This window comes from Oryzias latipes, chromosome 17 (assembly GCF_053564925.1).
Source record: "Oryzias latipes strain Hd-rR chromosome 17, Olatipes_Hd-rR_3.1".
Classification (NCBI taxonomy): Eukaryota; Metazoa; Chordata; class Actinopteri; order Beloniformes; family Adrianichthyidae; genus Oryzias; species Oryzias latipes.
In genome coordinates this window covers 4,621,060-4,640,000 of record NC_136253.1, presented here as the reverse complement: position 1 = coordinate 4,640,000, position 18,941 = coordinate 4,621,060, and the positions used below count along the sequence as shown (strand labels likewise).

Below are 18,941 nucleotides of genomic sequence, written 5' to 3'. Positions count from 1 at the left end.
AGCTTTAAATGCAACTCCCACTGTGTGCAACTAGACACTATTCAATAATGAAATTTACAAGAAAACAGGAAAAGAACTGAAACACTTTTATTCTGCACCACTCCCTGCCTATCTCCTCTCATTATCACAGCTCCTAGAGGTTGAGCTTGGATGCATGCAAACACTGAAGCATAGCAGTTGTGGTTATATTTTAGTTTGGGAAAAACATGTTCTTAATCTCACTCCTACAATGATGTTTGCCCGTTTGCAAACGTTTCCAGCTGCATAGAGATTTATGGCCCAGTTTCATAAAAATTTGGTGGAAAGAATAGTTTTTCACTTATTGCAGAAGCAAAAAAACTCTAGGTAGGGAATATTTATACATAGTTGAAGTAAACAGATAATCTATAAACAGAAAATTTACAAAAAAGATGTTTTTAGAAAAATGTAATTTCCTGAACTACTCACGGTGACGGTTGCCAGCAGCCCTTCAGGCACGTTGGCCACAATGATGCCAATGAGGAAGATGACAGCTTCCAGCCAGGTGTAGCCCAGGATAAGAGAAAGGATGAAGAAGCTCAAACCCAGGAAAACTGCCACTCCAGTGATGAGACGGATGAAGTGTTCAATCTCTATGTTGATGGGTGTCCGGCGGACTTCCAGCTCAGACGCCAGAGTGGCAATGCGGCCCATCACGGTTCGGTCACCGGTTGCTATAACGATTCCACGAGCCGTACCTGGCGGACGAAGTAGAAGAAAAGTATTTGACATGTTGCACAGATTTTAGAATAAACAGAAAGTGCATAATATAAGAGATTATCCTATATACAGAATAAAATCAATTATTTATTTCAGCACATGTCTGACTGTCAAATGTGTTTTTTTGTCAATATTTTTTTGTTTTGAGGTCACAGCCGGTAAGTGACCTGCTGCTCCTGCACACAGAGGTATGAACCATGACAGCTTTCCCTTTTAAAAGACACCACAGACAGTAAGTGCTGTAGTTCACACACAGGAACGAGGCCTGATGTGGGGATAATGGTTGCATGTAACGGCGTGATGGATGGCGGTGAATTAGAAGTGTGTGCAGTGATTGATTGCTGGAAAGACCGAACAGATGCTGGTCTGAGTGAAAGAGGAAAGCATCTAAATGGCTTTAAAGATAAATGATCTGACCACAGACCCCAGAATCAGCAGGTTTTCTGGTGACTTCTTTATTAGTCGGAATACACCAATCTGTTATGACATTAAGGCCACTGACAGCTGAAGTGACAAACATCGATCATTTCAGTGTGATGCAACGTTTGGCAGAACCAGCCGGAGTTTTGGCATCAGTGTGGATGTTATTTTGACATCTGCCACCTACTCAGACACTGTTGCAAATGCAAAGCAAGTGCAGTTGTAATCTGTAATTTGCACACGAGGTTTCCAGCCTCAAAACTCCGGCCCACGTGTGCTAATGCTGGTTTATTTTGTGCAGATTATTTCCTACAGGTTTTAATCCAAAGACATTTTTTTTCTCTCTGCAGAAAATAAAAACCTTTACAACCTACTTTTCCAGTTTTATGAATATTTCTCAGCTGAACAACACTAATTAAAGGAAAACAGATGCTTTTTCCTTTGAGTTTGATGTGCCGTTGAAAGACTTGTAATAAAAAAACACAAAATATACAGCCTTTTAAATGTCCATAGATGAATAATTGATTGCTTTATGATCAATTTGGTAATTTGTTTGATTATTTTGTACATTTCATTAAGGCAAACATGGCATATAGTAGATAATCATTACTTTAGAAGCTGGGAATCTCAACAAAGTAAATGCTTATCAAGAGAACGAACTTGTAATGCCTTAGCCACAACTGCCCATACAGGTTGATACGTATGGAGTATGGAGTATGCGTAGGAGCACGCAAATCATGTTTGTTTTTGCTATTAGAGTATACTTGTGAATACACAGTGGCAAGTACATACACTTACAAACAAAATATTTTATACAATTTACAAATCAAGTTTTATGCACGCAGAAATGTTTTGAGACTATTTTCTCTCCATAGATGTCTGTCTGCGGGTGAAAAATTGGGCAAACCTGTACGCCAAGCGTCACCAACCCTGTTTCTTGTGGGATACCCCCTTGCTTGTTTTGCAGCAAACCCTGCTTCGATGATTGCTGCTCACCTGGAATCAGGTGTGCTCAGTCAATCAGAATTAGAATCTAGGGTTAGCTGCAAAACAAGCAGGGCGGTAGCCCACGCAGAACACGGCAGGTGACCCCTGCTGCACGCGGTGCACAGGTGGGTCACACGAAACTTCAAGCTCGCAGACCTCTGGCGAGTAGAAAAAACGTGTTCATTCACATTTTTTTAAGGGCATGGAATGAGCAACAGGTTTCAGTAAACACTTCAACAACACAGAAGTAGGTTAGACGAGACAAGCCTAACGGATTTTTTCGTTCATCAGCCCCTCCTGAAGCCTGCAAACTGCACAAGGGGCCCGTCAGTGCTGTTCAGGGGTTACGTGTGCGCTCCTTTTAGGCGCCTTGGGGTGCAGCCTGACTGTTAGAAATAAGGAAATCACAGAATCAGAGGTTAGTTTGCGTAGGCGTCCTACGCGCAATTACGTATCACGTGCACACCCCGTGCATGTGCATTTGCACGCAGTCAAGGAGCCTGAACACGCACATGAATAAAGACTAAAGTGTGGCATAATTACACCTCACGACAGCATCAATGCGTTTAACTTACATTATCCTTACAAATATTTCACAATAGACTTATAACACCCACGACATTGGTACGTTCCATAATCATGATGTCCCTTAAGGTGGCCGGACGAGCCTCACGGGAACTGCAAGAAACATCTGTGCTCACCGTTCCTCCCTACGACCCTTATGGGCCCAGAACACCCAAAACCTGCAGCACCCGTGCGGGTCAACCCTCTCATGGGTGCGTGTGACTAAGGCATAAACAGGTGTGTTAGACGGTGTAGATTCTTACATAATTTGCAGAAACATTTATGAGTGAATGAACCCATTGCCTCACGTTTTTTGTAGAAAGATTTAATATTCTTGATCAAACATTTGCAGACAGCATGTTAACTTTAAAATGGTCTATCGGGAGGCCACTTCACAGTTACACGCGCTTATGCTTGATGGAAAAACTAATAATACAAACGTTCAGATGGTTTCCAAACTGGAATCTCTAAGACTAAGACATGCAGATGGTAGATGTGGCCTGCTGACCTTCAACACAGTTGGTGGAATAGAAACAGATGTTGCGGGTCTCCAGAGGATTGTCATGGTTAAACTCCGGTGATCGAGTCTGAGGCTCAGATTCTCCCGTAAGAGATGAATTGTCCACCTTTATAGAGAGGAGTAAAGAAAAGAGAGAAGTCTGGATTCTTAATCACAAGACGTGGGGAGCTGGTGAGGGGACTGGTGAGGACAGCAAGAATCTGAATGAGGTCTTCATGCTTGGCTGGAGCTAAAGCTCTGACTCCTCCTTTACCTTACATCCATTAGAGGAGATTACACGGAGGTCAGCTGGAATCCGATCTCCTCCTTTGACCTCCACCAGATCTCCAAGAACCACAACTTCTGCATTTATCTGCAGCTTTTCCCCGTCACGGATCACCATGGCTTGCTGGTGTGAGTAAAAAGCAAAAAGAGGATTTGGGCGGATTAGGTCAGATATGGTTTAAAAAAATGAGTGGTTTGGGGGTAAATGAAAATCAGAGTTTAAGGGAAAAAGCATGTCCTCTTCTTGTGTGGACATTTAGTGGATTTCCATTAAATAGAGTTTGAAAGCCGCACTGAACGGAGGCGTATTGATTCAGTGGGCTCAGAGACTAAATCCAACAAAAATTGGAGGGACCTACCTGTGGGACCATTTTCTTAAAGGAGTCCATGATTCGAGAGCTCTTAGCTTCTTGGAAATAGGAGAAACAACCAGTAATGATCACCACGGCGGCCAGCACCACGCCTAGGTACAGCTGAAATGGGAAACAGAGTGTGGTTCATAAGGGATGTTCAAACAGTGTGATGGATTACAAACCAAGTTCCAGATTTTATAAAAAATGAGTAAATATAGCTGGAACTCTCATTTTCGGAAAAGATTTAAACCAACAGAGAAACCAGAAGAGAATTTCTCATTTACCATTCTTCTTATCTTAGAGATTCAGGATAAGTCCAACTGAGCAGCTGCCTCCCAAACACAGAAACTGATCTGTGAAGGCCACCGGGAGATTCTGTCTGAACCCAAGCATGGTTGTGTGGTCTTGTAGTTATGAGACATTCATTCTGATTTATTTTTGTTTTCTATTTTCAGTTATGGAGGAACATGGCTGCTTCGTCTCACGCTGATGCAAACAAGACAGCCAGTCACGTTGGATGAAAGCAGCTGCCAGCTGCTGCACTGGATGTCTGGGGCTGCTGTGCGATAGCATTCCTAAAAGCTGAGGAGTTTGCTTTGTGGAAAACTTCTGCTATCCTTTGACAGCAGCAACAAAACGCCTCTGTCTTGATTTTGTGTTCCAGCAGCTGCAAAACGTCTTACATCTCTATCCTCAAACTTTGTGCCTTAAAAGACCCTCTCTGATAACACTGGCAGTTTTAACATGTTCTTACTGCATTTTTTTTATGATACTTTTATAAAAAAATAAAGTTTAAAATGGCATTTCTGAGTATTTCTTTATTTAAATCATTGTGCATCAGGAGCTCTCAGCAACAAGGAGGGGAAGGGGGGCGGGATTGCTCTGCCACAGCAGCTCTACCCACAACTCAGAGGTGAATTTCTAATGACCTCTTGCTGCTCTGCAGAAACTATGTCCTTCAAAAGAGGACACAGTTTTTGTTATTTTGGCTAAAAATAAAATTAGTATAATCATAATTCAGAGACCACTGGGAACGCTTTTGAAAAATCGTTCAAATATGAGCAGAGTGGGATTTGAAAGACTTTTTAAAGAAATGATTTCTCTTTTCTAGTTCACTTACTTCTAAACATGATTTGCAAAAAGCTGTATTGGTGCACTTTTTTCTGCAAGTCCAAAGTCTGGCTGGTGGGCCAAATGCAGCACGCGTTCAAATTTTCACTGACCCGCACGCTCCTTTCATAGAATCAATAATATGCAGCCCAGCATTTTCTAAAAAGTGTATGGTTGGATAAATCATGTTTTAAATAGCCTATATCATGCAAAATCTACTTTTCTGAGCTTTTAAGTGTAGTATAATGTTATTCCCTCACCAAAAACAACCCCAAAGCGGTTCTTGATCCGTTTATGCACCTCTGAGCATTCCTCTAAAGCCCTGAGCACCAGCCCTTCCCACTTCATGAAAACGAGTGGATTCTCACAATGTGACATCACAAAGTGGGGAACTGCCCCTTCCAAGGAGAGTCTGCACTGCCAGCACCGCCCCCAGGCTGACAGACACACGGCTAGCATACACTTTCTCTACGGAGCTGGGGGTTTTGGCAAAACACTTTCATTTTAGAAGCACAATATTCTCATCCATCTTTGCAAAAATTTGGATGATTTTGCTTTAATGGGCAAAATGCAGACACGCTGTCGAGGCTGACTCAAGGATGACGTCATGAAATGGGCACCACCCACATGGAGCAAAAGGTGGAGCCTCAGAGATCGAGTCAACTTACTTCTAGATAGGAAAATGAGCTGAGAAAATAACATCCAGTCAGGACCATAAATATTTGGACAGAGACACATTCTTTCTAATTTAGTTGCTGTACATTACCACAGTGGGCTGCACGGTGGCACAGTGGTTAGCGCTCTTGCCTCACAGCAAGAAGGCCCCCGGTCCATTCCCGGCTGGGGGACATGAAAAACACAACATCAATGGGGGACCTTTCTGTGTGGAGTTTGCATGTTCTCCCCGTGCATGTGTGGGTTTTCTCTGGGATCTCCAGCTTCCTCCCACCGTCCAAAAACATGCTACATAGGTTGATTGGCAACTCTAAATTGTCCATAGGTGTGAATGGATGTGTGATTGAGGATATTCTACCCTGCGAGAGACTGGCAACCAGTCTAGGGCATCCCTTGCTTACGCCCAAGTGGCCGGGATAGGCTCCGGCAACCCCGTGACCCCGAAAGGGAATAAACGGTTAAGAAGATGAATGAATGAACATTACCACAGTGAATTTCAACTAAAACAAGTGCAGACTTTCAGCTTTTATTCCATGGGTTGAACAAAAAAATAATAAAAATGTGAAAAACTAAAGGATTCTTTTTAACACAATCCCTTCATTTCATGGGCTCATAAGTAATATTGCATGGGCAGGTGTAGGCAATTCCCTTGTTGTGTCATTATGAGTGAAGCAGATAAAAGGCCTGGAGTTGATTAGAGGACTCGTGCTGCATTTTTAAGATTTTGCTGTGAACAGACAACATGCGGTCAAAGGAGCTCTCCATGCAGGTGAAAGGAGCCATCATTAAGCTGAGAAAACAGAAAAAAACCATGCAAGAAACTGCTACAGTATTAGGAGTGGCGAAATCAACAGTGTGGTACATCCTGAGAAAGAAAGAAAGAACTGGTGAAGTCAGCAACGCAAAAAGACCTGGACGTCCACGGAAGACAACAGTGGTGGATGATGGCAGAATCATTTTCATGGGGAAGAGGAACCCGTTCACAACAGCCAACCAAGTGAACAACACTCTCCAGGAGGTAGGCGGATCAATATCCAAGTCTACCATAAAAAGAAGACTGCATGAAAGTAGATCCAGAGGGAACACTGCAAGATGCAAGCCAGTCATAAGCCTCAAGAATAGGAAGGTAGATTGGACTTTGCTAAAAAGCATCTAAAAAACCAGCACAGTTCTGGAAAAACATTCTTTGGACAGATGAAACCAAAATCAACCTCTACCAGAATGATGGCAAGAGAAAAGTCTGGAGAAGGCGTGGAGAAGCTCATCTCAGGGTCGTTACTTTACTCTGAGAGGCTTAAGACTAGCAGGATATAGGCCCTTAAAGGCGATAGAAACCCTTCTGTGACACTCTTTTAGGGCCACCACTTTCAGGAGGGAAAAATGGCATATTTCTATCAGTGAAATATAAACCTAATGTGTCTGCTGAGAGACTGTGACCGTTTTCAAGTAGTTCAATATCCAGAGTGACTAACAGACAAGACATGCTAACTACAACAGGCTAAGTGGGAATTCAAAATTAACAAATTGACATTAATTGAAGTAAATGTACATACTGAGAGGCATTTGTTATCTGAGTGATTACCTGAAAAGTATGTCATTACATCAATTAGCTCATTTGCATTTTATGTTATTCAAATAGTGTCAGGCCAATTGGTTGGCAAAACATTTTCACCTCAAAAATCTAGCCCTCTTTGCAAAAAGTCTGGACACCTCTGTGGTGAAGCGTTCTCTGATGGTGAGAAAGTAAGACGTCTCACAGCTATGTTTTTTTAAACTGTGCAATAATTTCAGCAAAAGCTCTTGAAATCTCATTCATAAAGTAATGAAATAGAGCTTCCGTCTGACAACAGCAGTGCGTGAGGATCTGGCAGTCAGGATTCCCATCTTTAAAAAAGTGCTCGTAAATTTTGCATACAGTGCCAAAGCTGCAGGCGGCTGGGGCTTTGAAGGAGCTCGCTGGAGCATCAAGCTGTACATAGAACTGAAAGGGGAGATTAAATCGCAGGGAGATTAGGTTTATCACTGGGGTGTATGCGTGTATATAATGGATGTTACTGTACATTGTGTCAGGGTGTGATATTGACTGCAGTTTGGAACGAGCTAAATGACGATTGCATAATAAGTTGGAGCCAAACAGTGCAGTTTGGGTGGTGCGCCTGACGCTGCAGCGCCTGAGTGTGACAGGAAGTGTAAATTCAAATCGTAGATCTCCTGCTCCTCTTTTCTTACCTTTCTCTGTTTTGTATGGTAATTTGGTGAACGCTGTCTCTGTGTTGGCTTCTGGGAACAGTTGAGCTGCCATTTTGTTAAGTAAAGGTCACAAAAATATCTCCTCGCGACCAAGACAGAAGATGAAAACTCAAGATATTTTCAACTTCGCTGGTCTTTTCTTTAAGGGCACGAATTAGAGGAAGATGAATCATCCAGAGTGAGCATTTGAACAAAAAATATAAATTATGTCTCCACCAAAACCCTGATAGAACAACTTTGGGTGTCAGGGGAAGACAGTTTAGCCAACACGGCTCATTCAAATTGAAATATGTGTGGCAGGCTGTGGCATCCGTTAAGTGACATGCACAGCGTGGCAAAAAACAACTGCTGTGGCTCCACATTGATTTCAAAACGGCTGCATGCAGTAATGAAAGGTTATCTCCAATTTTTGAATTTTTAAAGATTTTCCCTCAAAACATTATCATAACAAGATGCAACTACAAGGGAAAAGCGTCCATCACGCAGCACGATAACATCAAAGGATTAACCGTCAACACACGCACTGCAGTTGCCCTTCAGGGTATTGAGAGGAATTAGTTTTGCACGCAGAGACTGTTGCAGCAGAACACACTGTACTGCTTTCTGAGCTGAAATTTATCACTGTAATGTGCAGAGATGATGATGATGGATGACCCCACTTACAGATGCAACCCAGATTCAGGAAAAGTTCAGATGCTGTCTAAAATGTAAATAAAGGTGGAATGAAATTATTTGTAGATCACTTTAATGCCTCCAGTATTCTGAAAGGGAAGAAAGTTTTTTAGTTTAATGAGCTTGCTGTTCCTTTTCCTCAAAAACCCCATATGTTTACTTTTTATTTTATAGTTAATTTTTAAATGTGGTGAATTCCTTTTTTTATAATGGGTTTTTAAGTTTTTAGTGGCTGACCTTTCTAAATTGCATGGATGTCGGCTCTTCTACCGACCGCTGTAATGTGCCCAGAATTAGATCTGGCCTGATCTTTGTGTGATAAAAAAGACATTTGTGCATGTTGTGCATGTGGCAGGATGTGCGTCTCCAAACCCTGAACATCCATCAGTTCTGGTGATGTTTTTATAGATGCTTAACTGCATATGTGACCTGCACTGATGCACGATCACAAAACCAGAAAATGGCGGCCTTTTATTTCTTAAAAGATAAAAACATGCAGATTCTAATGTGAATTTGTTTTTTTGTCATTTCCAAAAGAAACTGTGCAGCTTTATTTTTAATCATAGGAAAGTTAGCTGCTGCTGGTTTTTATTAGGAAGCATTACTGAATCTCATTTAGAAGGATTCATTTTTCTTTGGATGGCAAGTATTTCCCTCCCTTTAGGGTCGAGTTGACTTAGAGGCAGACCAGAAGTTTATCCGCTGCTTCAGCTCTGATCAAAAAAAAAAAGAAACAATAACTGGACAAAGCATAGAAAATGCCTGACCTTTGCCTCCAGCAAAATTAAGCCACTTCAGTGGCCATTTTTGATGCTATTTATGTGCTAAAAACCCAAAATCAGACATTGTGTTCATAGAGAATCTGTGATGTCATGGAGGCCACCAAAGCGATGGGCGAAGACGTTTGCTATGAGAACATACAGTAGATAGCGTCTCTGAAATGATGCAGATTTTCAGTGTTGTAATAAATCTTCCAAAAATTCAGCCCACTATGCTAAAATTATGTTTGCTATAAGAAATGGACACAAAGACCGAATTCTATGGTGGCCATGAAGTTCAAATCATCAACAGATCACTCAACTCAAAACTATATTGAAGAACACAATGACAATTAAAAAAGCAAAACAAAAAATAGAAAAACATTATCATATATATTCAAACATATTTTTTATGTTAAAAATGTATACATTGCAGAAAACGTTTTTTATTTTCAGAATGACTTTTACTATGTTTTTGCATTGAGTGATTTGTTGATGTGATTTGAACTTCAGGGCCACCGTAGAATCAGTCACTGAAGAGCCAGAGGTCAGCAAAAAGCTTTGGAATATCATTCCTCTAAGTGATTAAAACTTTCCTTAAAACATGAAATACATACGAAAGTAAAAAAAAAAAAACATGTTGCCAAATAAAAGCAACATTTTTTAGGATCCAAACTGGATGGAGGTGAAACCCCAGAAAAATCAGGATGCTTCCACTTTCAACTAATCATAACTATGGGTGATTACTACTGTGAGATCAAAATAATAATAATTAGATTGTACATATACACTTATTCAGTGTTAAAGGTGAGCTATAGAGCTATACTTTGCCATTTATGGGTTATTTTATCAGCTTTTATAGATTTACAACATGCAGAGCTGCTCACTGTTCAGACTTGGAGCAGCAGCAAGTGATTACATCAATTCAGTAATTGAGACACATTATCCATTTATTGTTAAGGCTAAAACAGAAAGCTCAAACACTGGATTTGTTATCTTGTCAATAAGGGCTTTCTCCACATATATTGACTCAATTCTCAAAAATTAGACTATTGGACAGTTTCCCACCAGTGAAGGAAATATCCAGGTATTTTCTTGGTGCAGTTGTATCAGCCACACAACTCAGTCAGACTGATTTGAAGGCAGTTGTAAAATGTAACTCTGCCTTGAAACTTTCAACTTCATAGTTTTAAACTTCCAGTTTAAACTTCCAGTTTAAAACTATGAAGTTGACAGCTTCCTATTTAATCTGCAGCCACTTTCCACAGAACCAAACAATCACATGGCCGATGCTCCTTCTAAGCTCTACATCAACAAACAATTGATATTAATTAGTGTTCCGGTGTTGATGACATTTTCCAAACAGCAACACTAAACCCTCTTTCTTGAACACGCCTTTAGCCAATGATAATCGCACTGGACGAGCAGGGAGGAGATTTTCAGTTGCTACTCTTCACTAGTGCATGTCTACAGTTGGAAGATACAGTTGATGCATATAGTCGAAGCGGTGAAAATCCGGTGAATCTTGCTCCAGGCTTTGTCTTTCACAGCTCTATTCTGATATATAAAAGACTTGGTGTTGCATAATTCCGGCCGGGCATAAACCAAAATTTCTCCTCCATGATTCATTTTCAAACGGTTGGCACTTCTGTTAATTAAAGGGACGCCATCCATACATCACTACCAAATCTGAGTCCCTGATTGGTCAAGGTACAACCTGATTTAACTTTCAACGCACGTTCAATGGCCGCAGATTTTGTATGTGAAGCCAAAAAACAGTCATTGGACCTTGCGTAGGGACATTTCAACACATGGCGGGCATGGTGGGCACTGAAACTGTAATATTCTGATCAGAGGTTGGCCGCTCTCCCACAGCTACAGCTGCTCCCAGGTCACGGTTTTAAAACGAGTGTTTAGCCCATTTCTTTAATTGTCTCCCTTCTTAGCTTCATCTGACTGGCTGTCATATTCTCCTGCACATGGAAATCTAAAGTTTAAGTTATTTCCTGGTTCAAATTCTTCATCATGTTTTCCGACCATCTCCTTTCTGATCTGCTGTCTAATGTGTTTCCTGTTGGACTCAGTTCTTATGTACATGGTCACACGCTAAAACCCTGTCTCACTGAAACAATGCAAAAGAGAGATGTTCGTCATTGATTCTCATTCCTCCAGGTGGCGTTGTCTTGAAGTTAAACCATAACAACTGGACTTAAAAGTCTTCTACCTTAAAACATTTAGCCGCTATGACTCAAATTCAAGACACCCTTGATTTCTGTTTGAACGTTGATTGTTTTTTTCCTTGTGTTACTTGGTTACATTGGAGTTTTTCTTTTTCCCTATCGGTGTGTGATGGTGAGTTTGGTGCCCGCAGAAGCATGCATGCTCACATTGTCGTTGAGCGGGTCATCTTCTGTGGCCACCTGAATACTGTAGGCCAGGAAGCAGAGGATGGCTCCGATCCACAGCAAAATGGAGAAGCCACCAAAAAGCTGCCGGCAGAACTTGACCCATTCCGGCGTGGTGGGGGGCGGTGTGAGTGCATTCAGGCCGTCTTTGGCCAGCATCTCCGCAGCTCGGGCACTGGTAAGGCCCTGAGGGGAAACGATTTTTAGTCATGAATGTTTGTCGTCCTGCAAAGAAAGTCTTTTTACAACAATTCTCAATTTTTAGTGAGCCTTAAAAAGCAAGTTTACTGCAAAAGAGTCGGAAAATCCAGTATTCCTGTCTGACTTCTTTAGCATCACAAATACAATAAAGAAGGTGACTCTTCTCATTTGAGGCACTTGACTAAAACTTTATAGAACACATTCTCCAATGTCATTGTAAAATTTACTGGAAATCTCTGGAATGGTGGAGTTTCATTACACTGTATAACCATTTAAGCGACTTTTATGTTGGAGCTCCAGCAAGTATTCCATTTTTGCAGCCTTTGCTCTCCTTTTCCATTTTCTCATTCTAATCTTAACCAGATCAAATCTGTTTCACTTCACCTGCAGTGCTGCAAAGTCAAGTTTTACAGCAAGCAGCAACTATGGCTCCAGCAAAGGCTTGTGCTGCGTTTGTGTCCGTCAGAAGATACAGTTGTAAGACTTTTTTTTTTTTTTTTTGCATCAAAGCGTTTGCCAGTTTGTCTGCATGTGTGGGGAAAGGATTAAAGATGAAGACTCTGGGTGAACTGGGGACGCCGCAGTCGACCAAAGCAATGCTCGGACTCAGTTCACATGCTGCTTTCCAGCACAGGCCAAGACTGATTACATCTCTATATAAAAGATTACTGCAACTCTTTGTTGTGTGTTTGCGTGCAGGTGAAGGTGTGAAAATAGCTGAGCTGTGTGTATTTGTGTCTTATTACCCGTGCGAGGTCCACTCCATAGCGTTTCCCCAACTCTTCCAAAGATAGCCTGTGGTCATCCTGCAGGGATGAAAGATTTCTTTATTTGTGTTTTGGTTCAGACCAAATGAATGTGTTTCTGGCAGATCATGAAAGGAGGACGGGGTATTCCTTTTGTAATGCATCATTTAGTGAAATGCTGTGTGATCTATATGGATGCAGCTGTCTAAGCAGTGGCTTATTGCTCTCTATCTTATGGAAAAAGTATTTCATTTGGTTTCTAACCACGTCTGTGGGATTTATGTGCAAATATTTGAAAGAACATCCTTCTGTAAAGACCCACTCCGACATAAATGGTGTTTTTCACATGTTCCTGTGGCATTTTTCTGATAATGGAGGACACATGTAAAGAAACGTAATCTCAAAATAGCATTTATTACAACCCTTTTCCTGTCTAGGGGGATCAAGAGGAGCATAACATGAAATAGAACCACAATCAACAACTAAAACAATTCCTTAAAACAAATTACTGGCAGAATTATTAACACAACTCCAAACTTACAGATATTTAACAGAAAAAACAACAACAATTGAAATACAGAAATAAGTTTGAATCAAAATCAATTAGACAGAAAGGGGAACAAAGCAAAAAAATAATAAAAAAAACAATTCTGACATGTGACGTCACTTCCTGTTTCCTGTGGATATAAATGCTGATGTATGTGTCCATTGCTCTGGTTTGGCTGTTTGTGGAGGAAACTTGAATGGCGACTGAGATTCTGTTTAAAACCAAGTGTGCACCCTTAGAATTAAACACAACATGTAATGGGAATGATTCGTGTCCCAATAAACTATAAACTGTTACTGGGCTGGGAGAAAAGAGAAAAATAAAGAATTTAGGCTGATGTTCAGGCGCTGTCCTGCAACCTGTGACGGTTAGGTTGGGGGAGTCGAGGGCTGAAAGCTGGTGGGACAGCGTGTACACAAAGAGCTATCAGGGGGACGGGAAACACACCAACAGTCCCGCCCACAACTCGCAGGTGAATTGCAGGTGAATTCCTGTCGCTCTACAAAAATCCTAAAAAAATGACCCAGGTTTTTGATTTAGGCTAAAAGCGCATATCGCATCTTAAAAGCTAAGATTTTGAACACAAGGATGAACTAAAATCCCACAAAATAATGCGATTGACAAAATGAATCTTTTTTATTCACTTTATTTCTCAGCATGACAAGTGTTCAGAGCAGAAGAGTAGTTTCTTTAAACTGGAAATCAACAGTTAAAAATGATATTTCAAAGAAGGGCTTCACTTTATGTAAAAGTTACTCTTAGTTTAAATGTATTCCTCAGTTTTTCTCCAAAAGAGGACTTAAAGTCCAGAGTTCTTTCATATTTATCTTATATTACTTCTGCTGTTTCCCAGTTATCTGCATGAATGAAAGGAAAACATTTGTATTGAAGTCCGTGGCAGGAAGTCTTGCTTGGCTTCGGCGCTCCTCATCGGGTTTCAGGACACGTCCGTCATTTTCTCCTTATATTGAGCGAAATGCTAAATTGATGTTAATACACAAGCACTGAGAAAATCTTCACCTTTGATTTCTGCTGCATGGGGTTGACTAATACAAATAACTGTTCAGCAGCAAGATGATGGAGATTATCATAATGGAAGACAACATGTAGAAAGATTATGTTTAGCTAGCAGAAGGATGGTGACGGCGCTGCTGTCCAGACTCATTTTTACAAAAGGGTTTTCACTTTTTGCTTTTGACCCTTAAAACAGACAATGGCTTGGGCATGTGACTGTATATGAGAACTGGACTGAGTGACCCCTCCCCTCTCCAAACAGGAAGTACCTGCTGGTCCCAAAACCCCATAGACTTCTATTGAGAAATAAACAGATATTATCCAGTCATTCTATTCGTCAGAATAACAATTCCTGCTCCAATAACTTTTTTTAAGGTGTTTTTGACAATCCAAAATTTTATTCTATCCTATTTGTTTTCTTTATTAAAAGTTATTTATGTCATAAACTGACCAATCAGATGCCTTAATTAAAGCATGTGGTGCCCGCTGGCCCCCACCCCGAACCTTTGAAACATTTGACAGATTCTCCAGAGCCCACTTTCAGTTTTGGGGGGTGCGGCTTTCCAACAAACTCCTGATTGGCGACAGTGGTTGCCACAGAAACGATGACTCTGACCGACTCAGACCAATCACTGCTCACCGACGCCGTCTGGCTCCAAATGACGGCGTCTGTAGCGTGGAAAAAATGGCAACTAAATTGACTTCATGTGGTTGGAGCTGGAAGTAATTCGTTCTCTTTGGATGATGTCACACTCACTTGATTTGGTTCTCTGATACAGTCAGTGCTCAGTCCCGTTCTCACGTACAGTCATTAATGGTAAACAGCAGCATCATTTAATCTATAAATATTGCTTACAGAAAACTGCAGTTCTGCGATGCACCGACTGTAAAAGAGCATGGGTAAGAAGTGTGGTCATAACGTCTGTAGGACAAAATGAAACAAAATTAAAGTTTGTTTTTTTAATTTGTTTTGCCACCATATTTGCAGGATGGCCATGTAACTCTGGCTGTTTAACGTTCAATACATTTATTTTTAAAAAGTCTGAGAGTTGTTAGAACTTGCTCAATAAAGATGCTGTTGAGAAAATAATATGATCCTTCCAGTTTCTGAAACAACTTGACAGCTAAATATTCAATAAAGTGATAATTGAACAGCAAATTGAGAATTTAATGGTCATAAATGTGAACTTAAGCAGCATTTATCATCTTTAACACACCTTTTCTTGCGTCTGGCCTTATGTTAACATGTTTATTCAGTTTCATTTAAAATTTGTTGAGTCCTTTTCTTTTAAAAACCTCTTGTTTGTGAAAGTTTGGGTGAGCCGGAGGACTTCCCGCTCCTTATGGCGTGGAGCCTGACCTTTATCAGCTCCGTCCGAGTTTTGACTGAAATTGTTTCCATCAGAATCTTCTGGGGTGTTTTCCTGCGTGGCTACGTAACCGTTTGTCTGCTTATTTCTACTTTCTCCTGCCATAAGTTGCCAAATGTCAAGACATTTCCACTCCAGTGTGGAATGATTGTATGTTAGAGGATCCAAAGTATTTAACATTTACTAATTCCACAGTGACAGTCCCTTATTTTCATAGTCAAGGGGCCAATTCTGGTTAAATGAAAGCACAGCTGCAGAACCAATCAATGTGACATTTTGTTTTGGCAGTGCTGTTTTTTTGTTGGTTTTTCGCTGATTGTTATGATTTTTTTTTTAATAATTTGAATTTAAACTATTTTTTTTCCAGGGAAAATTGATGTTTGCATCAAATTAAAAGGCGAAAGTAACTCGACATGAAAAAAACCCAAACGTGTTTTCAATTTGCTTTAGCCTAAACAGTGTTGACAGAAAAGTAAAGAGTCCAGTTTGAGGGAAGGAGGATGGCTCAAAATATTGATTGAAATACTGATTTTGTGCAAAATAAAACAAAAAAATGGAATAGTTGGAGCTTTGATGCTGAAATTCTTTCAAGCATTAGGCATGACGTTTGCAGATCATGTTTCATTCCATGTTTGTTTTCAAGGAAAACTCAAGCAGCAGACATTTGTTTATTGGTAAATTAACAATTGTTTGAAGGTATTTAGACGTTAACGTGAGTAAAAAGTCTGATGTTGACTGATGAAAGCAAAATCTGACATTACAGCAGGCAGCCTCCAAAAGCCTCGTTCCTTTAAAGTCCCACTCCGATCAGCTTTGGATCTATTGTAAAACAGCTCCGAGTAGTCTTTACACTTTTAATGTAGTTTCTGCAGAGTGGCAGTAGTTCATTAGAAATTTGCCTCTTAAGTTGTAGGCTGGACCCCCTTTCCGCTCCCCTTTTGTTGAGAGCTCTTTGTTTACACTCTCTCCTGCTGAAACCACCTCACCTCCTCAAGCTAACGAATGTGGTGAGCAATATTGGAGTTATCCAGTGTGCAGTTTTGATCCAGTTTCTAGCTCAACTAAGGAGATAAAAAGACGATCTATTTGTCTGCAAGTGGAAGCATCGGAATGGAGCGGAGCAGCTCGCCCGGCTTATGTTAACATCACAAATACGCTCTTTTTCAAACGGCATTTAAATAAAGAAATACTCCGAAATGTAAATTTAATCCTAATGTCCTCCACCATCAGAAAAATGTCACAAGAACATTTTAAAAACACCATATTTAAATGTCTTTAATTAAAAGGTCACGTCTGACCCGAGCCCCATTATCACGCTCTGTTCAAAGCAGCAAATCTTAACCCACTTTTCATGGACGTGGCTTGTTAGGATTTCTGACAGCCCCTCAAAGAAATCCATGTCTGCACAAAGCAGAGGCTCTGCGCCGCTCTGCTGGTGGCCCACGAATTATTCAGCCTCTCTGTGCAAAAAGGAGAGCAGCCAGAGGGAGGCTGAGCAGATCGGAGCGGACAGGCTGGTTTACATCTGCAGCCCGCCGCACCGAACAGGACAGATTGCCATTTTGTTTACGGGCCACTGTTTTCATTTATGGCCGTGTTAAATAATCTGGTTCCTTCGGCGTGATGCTGGTTGGGGATCATTTGGGAGCTGGAGTAATGGAATCAATCACAGGGTGGAAGGAGAGCGACTTGAAGCAGTAACAGCTTGTTTTTCTTACCAAGGACACCTCCTTCTTCAGCTCCTCCAAGTTCCTCTCCTTCCTCTTCTTCTTCCCTTCATGGCTGCCTCCCCACTGTGGTAAAACAGAAAACCATCAAACTGAAAGCCTTGTAAGAAATTTAAAACACATCAGCATATCACAGTCAATTGCTTCATTCATTTTAAATGCCGTCACTCATGGCAAACTACTCGCTGAATATAGAAGAGATTTTTTTTTTCATCATGGTACAAGTTCCTCATTTGTGAGAGTGAGAGTGGGGGTGTCATGAGCAGTTGGAGGAACAGAACATCGTGGGGATCATCTGCTGCTGTCAGTCTTGTTTCGTCGGTGAAGGAGGGAAATACCAGGAGACCCAGAGCACGCAAGTGGCAAAGTAAAAAAAAGTAATCAAAAAGAGCCAAAGCGAGAGCCGGAGAAGTGGCTGAAATGTGTCTGGCATAGCAATTTCCCCACGCTGCGGGAGTGGAGGAAAACCGTGCTTGCCCTCCCCTGAAGCTAAATGGAAGCGGCCTGGCAGACAGGAACCAGCAGAATTACATAATTACAGCCAAACCAAGGAGAAACTTGTTAAAGAGGAGAGCGTTCAGCCTGAGATGTTTTACAAACACGTCTGCAGGCCACACAAAGTGGGTCTGCAGGGTCTCCTCGTTACTTATGTTGTCATATTTCCCATGTAGTTAGATTACAAATACTCTGATTACACTGATGCAAGACAGGTTCACTTTTTTACAGTTTAAGTAAGAAACATGAAGAGGAACTCACCCCTCTGCCCATGCTTGACGTCCAGACGATGGCGGCTTGTGAAGTGAAGGACAGCACTCATGGACCACAGCTGATACCTTCCACCCCCACGTGCAGAACAGAACATACTGGGGGCTTTTTTTGGGTCTGGCACCCCCACATCAACCTTTGCTGTTGCCTCCTGTCAGGGTAACCTGACGCCCTCCTACCCCCGCCCCCATAACCCTTGGGACTGCACTGCTGTCCCAGGGCTCCTCGCAAGCACAGATGAAGTGGGGGCTTCAGCACCTGCCCCAAAGAGGCACACATGCAGTCTCCTGGAGAACAACATCTCATCAATCACCGCTGTCATGGCTGAAGCTGCAACCTCACTTTCTACATTACATATAATATTTACAACAGACGTGACGATCCAGGATCAATACTCACCCTGGGGGTTTATGATGAGGGAGCAGCGGAGTGTTCAGCCGTTTCTGATGGCATCCTCCCGGCCTTTCTCCAAACGGTGAAACGGTCTGATTTTATTGAGGCGCTCCAGCTTTTTCTGCAGCTGGAGTCTCAGCATAAACACAAAGCAGAGAAAAAGAACCGGCAGAATTTTTAATCCAGTAAACTAGAATTCAGCAAAGCATATTTACATTTCATCATCCGAGATGCTTTGACCCAAAGTGATTGACTAAAATATGTACATGGGAAGAAAACTACACAACAGTCAACAGATTCTGGTTTAAGCTCCTTCATTAAACAGAAAAAGATGAAGTGGGCTAAAGATCCTTTGTATGTCGAAAGAAAGAGAACAGGGATCATGGTTGATTCACAACGATTAGAGTAAGAAATACTCAAACACAATTTTAACTTTGATTTCCCCCATATATGTCCTCCATC

The 18,941-nt window shown here is 41.3% G+C and overlaps 1 protein-coding gene across 1 annotated transcript in view; it reads right to left on the bottom strand.

Moving 5' to 3' along the window:
• atp1a2a (ATPase Na+/K+ transporting subunit alpha 2a) overlaps positions 1-18,226 on the bottom strand; it is a 56,666-nt gene extending 38,440 nt beyond the window's left edge. Inside the window, exons 1-8 of the mRNA XM_004078573.5 lie at positions 18,078-18,226; positions 17,313-17,387; positions 12,664-12,723; positions 11,699-11,902; positions 3,853-3,966; positions 3,483-3,617; positions 3,218-3,335; positions 448-716 (exon numbers count right to left, since the gene is read on the bottom strand). Coding sequence (XP_004078621.1) covers positions 448-716; positions 3,218-3,335; positions 3,483-3,617; positions 3,853-3,966; positions 11,699-11,902; positions 12,664-12,723; positions 17,313-17,387; positions 18,078-18,089 — 987 coding nt within the window. The 5' untranslated portion in view covers positions 18,090-18,226. The remainder of the gene's footprint in view (positions 1-447; positions 717-3,217; positions 3,336-3,482; positions 3,618-3,852; positions 3,967-11,698; positions 11,903-12,663; positions 12,724-17,312; positions 17,388-18,077) is intronic.
• Between the last annotated feature and the right edge of the window lie 715 nt (positions 18,227-18,941).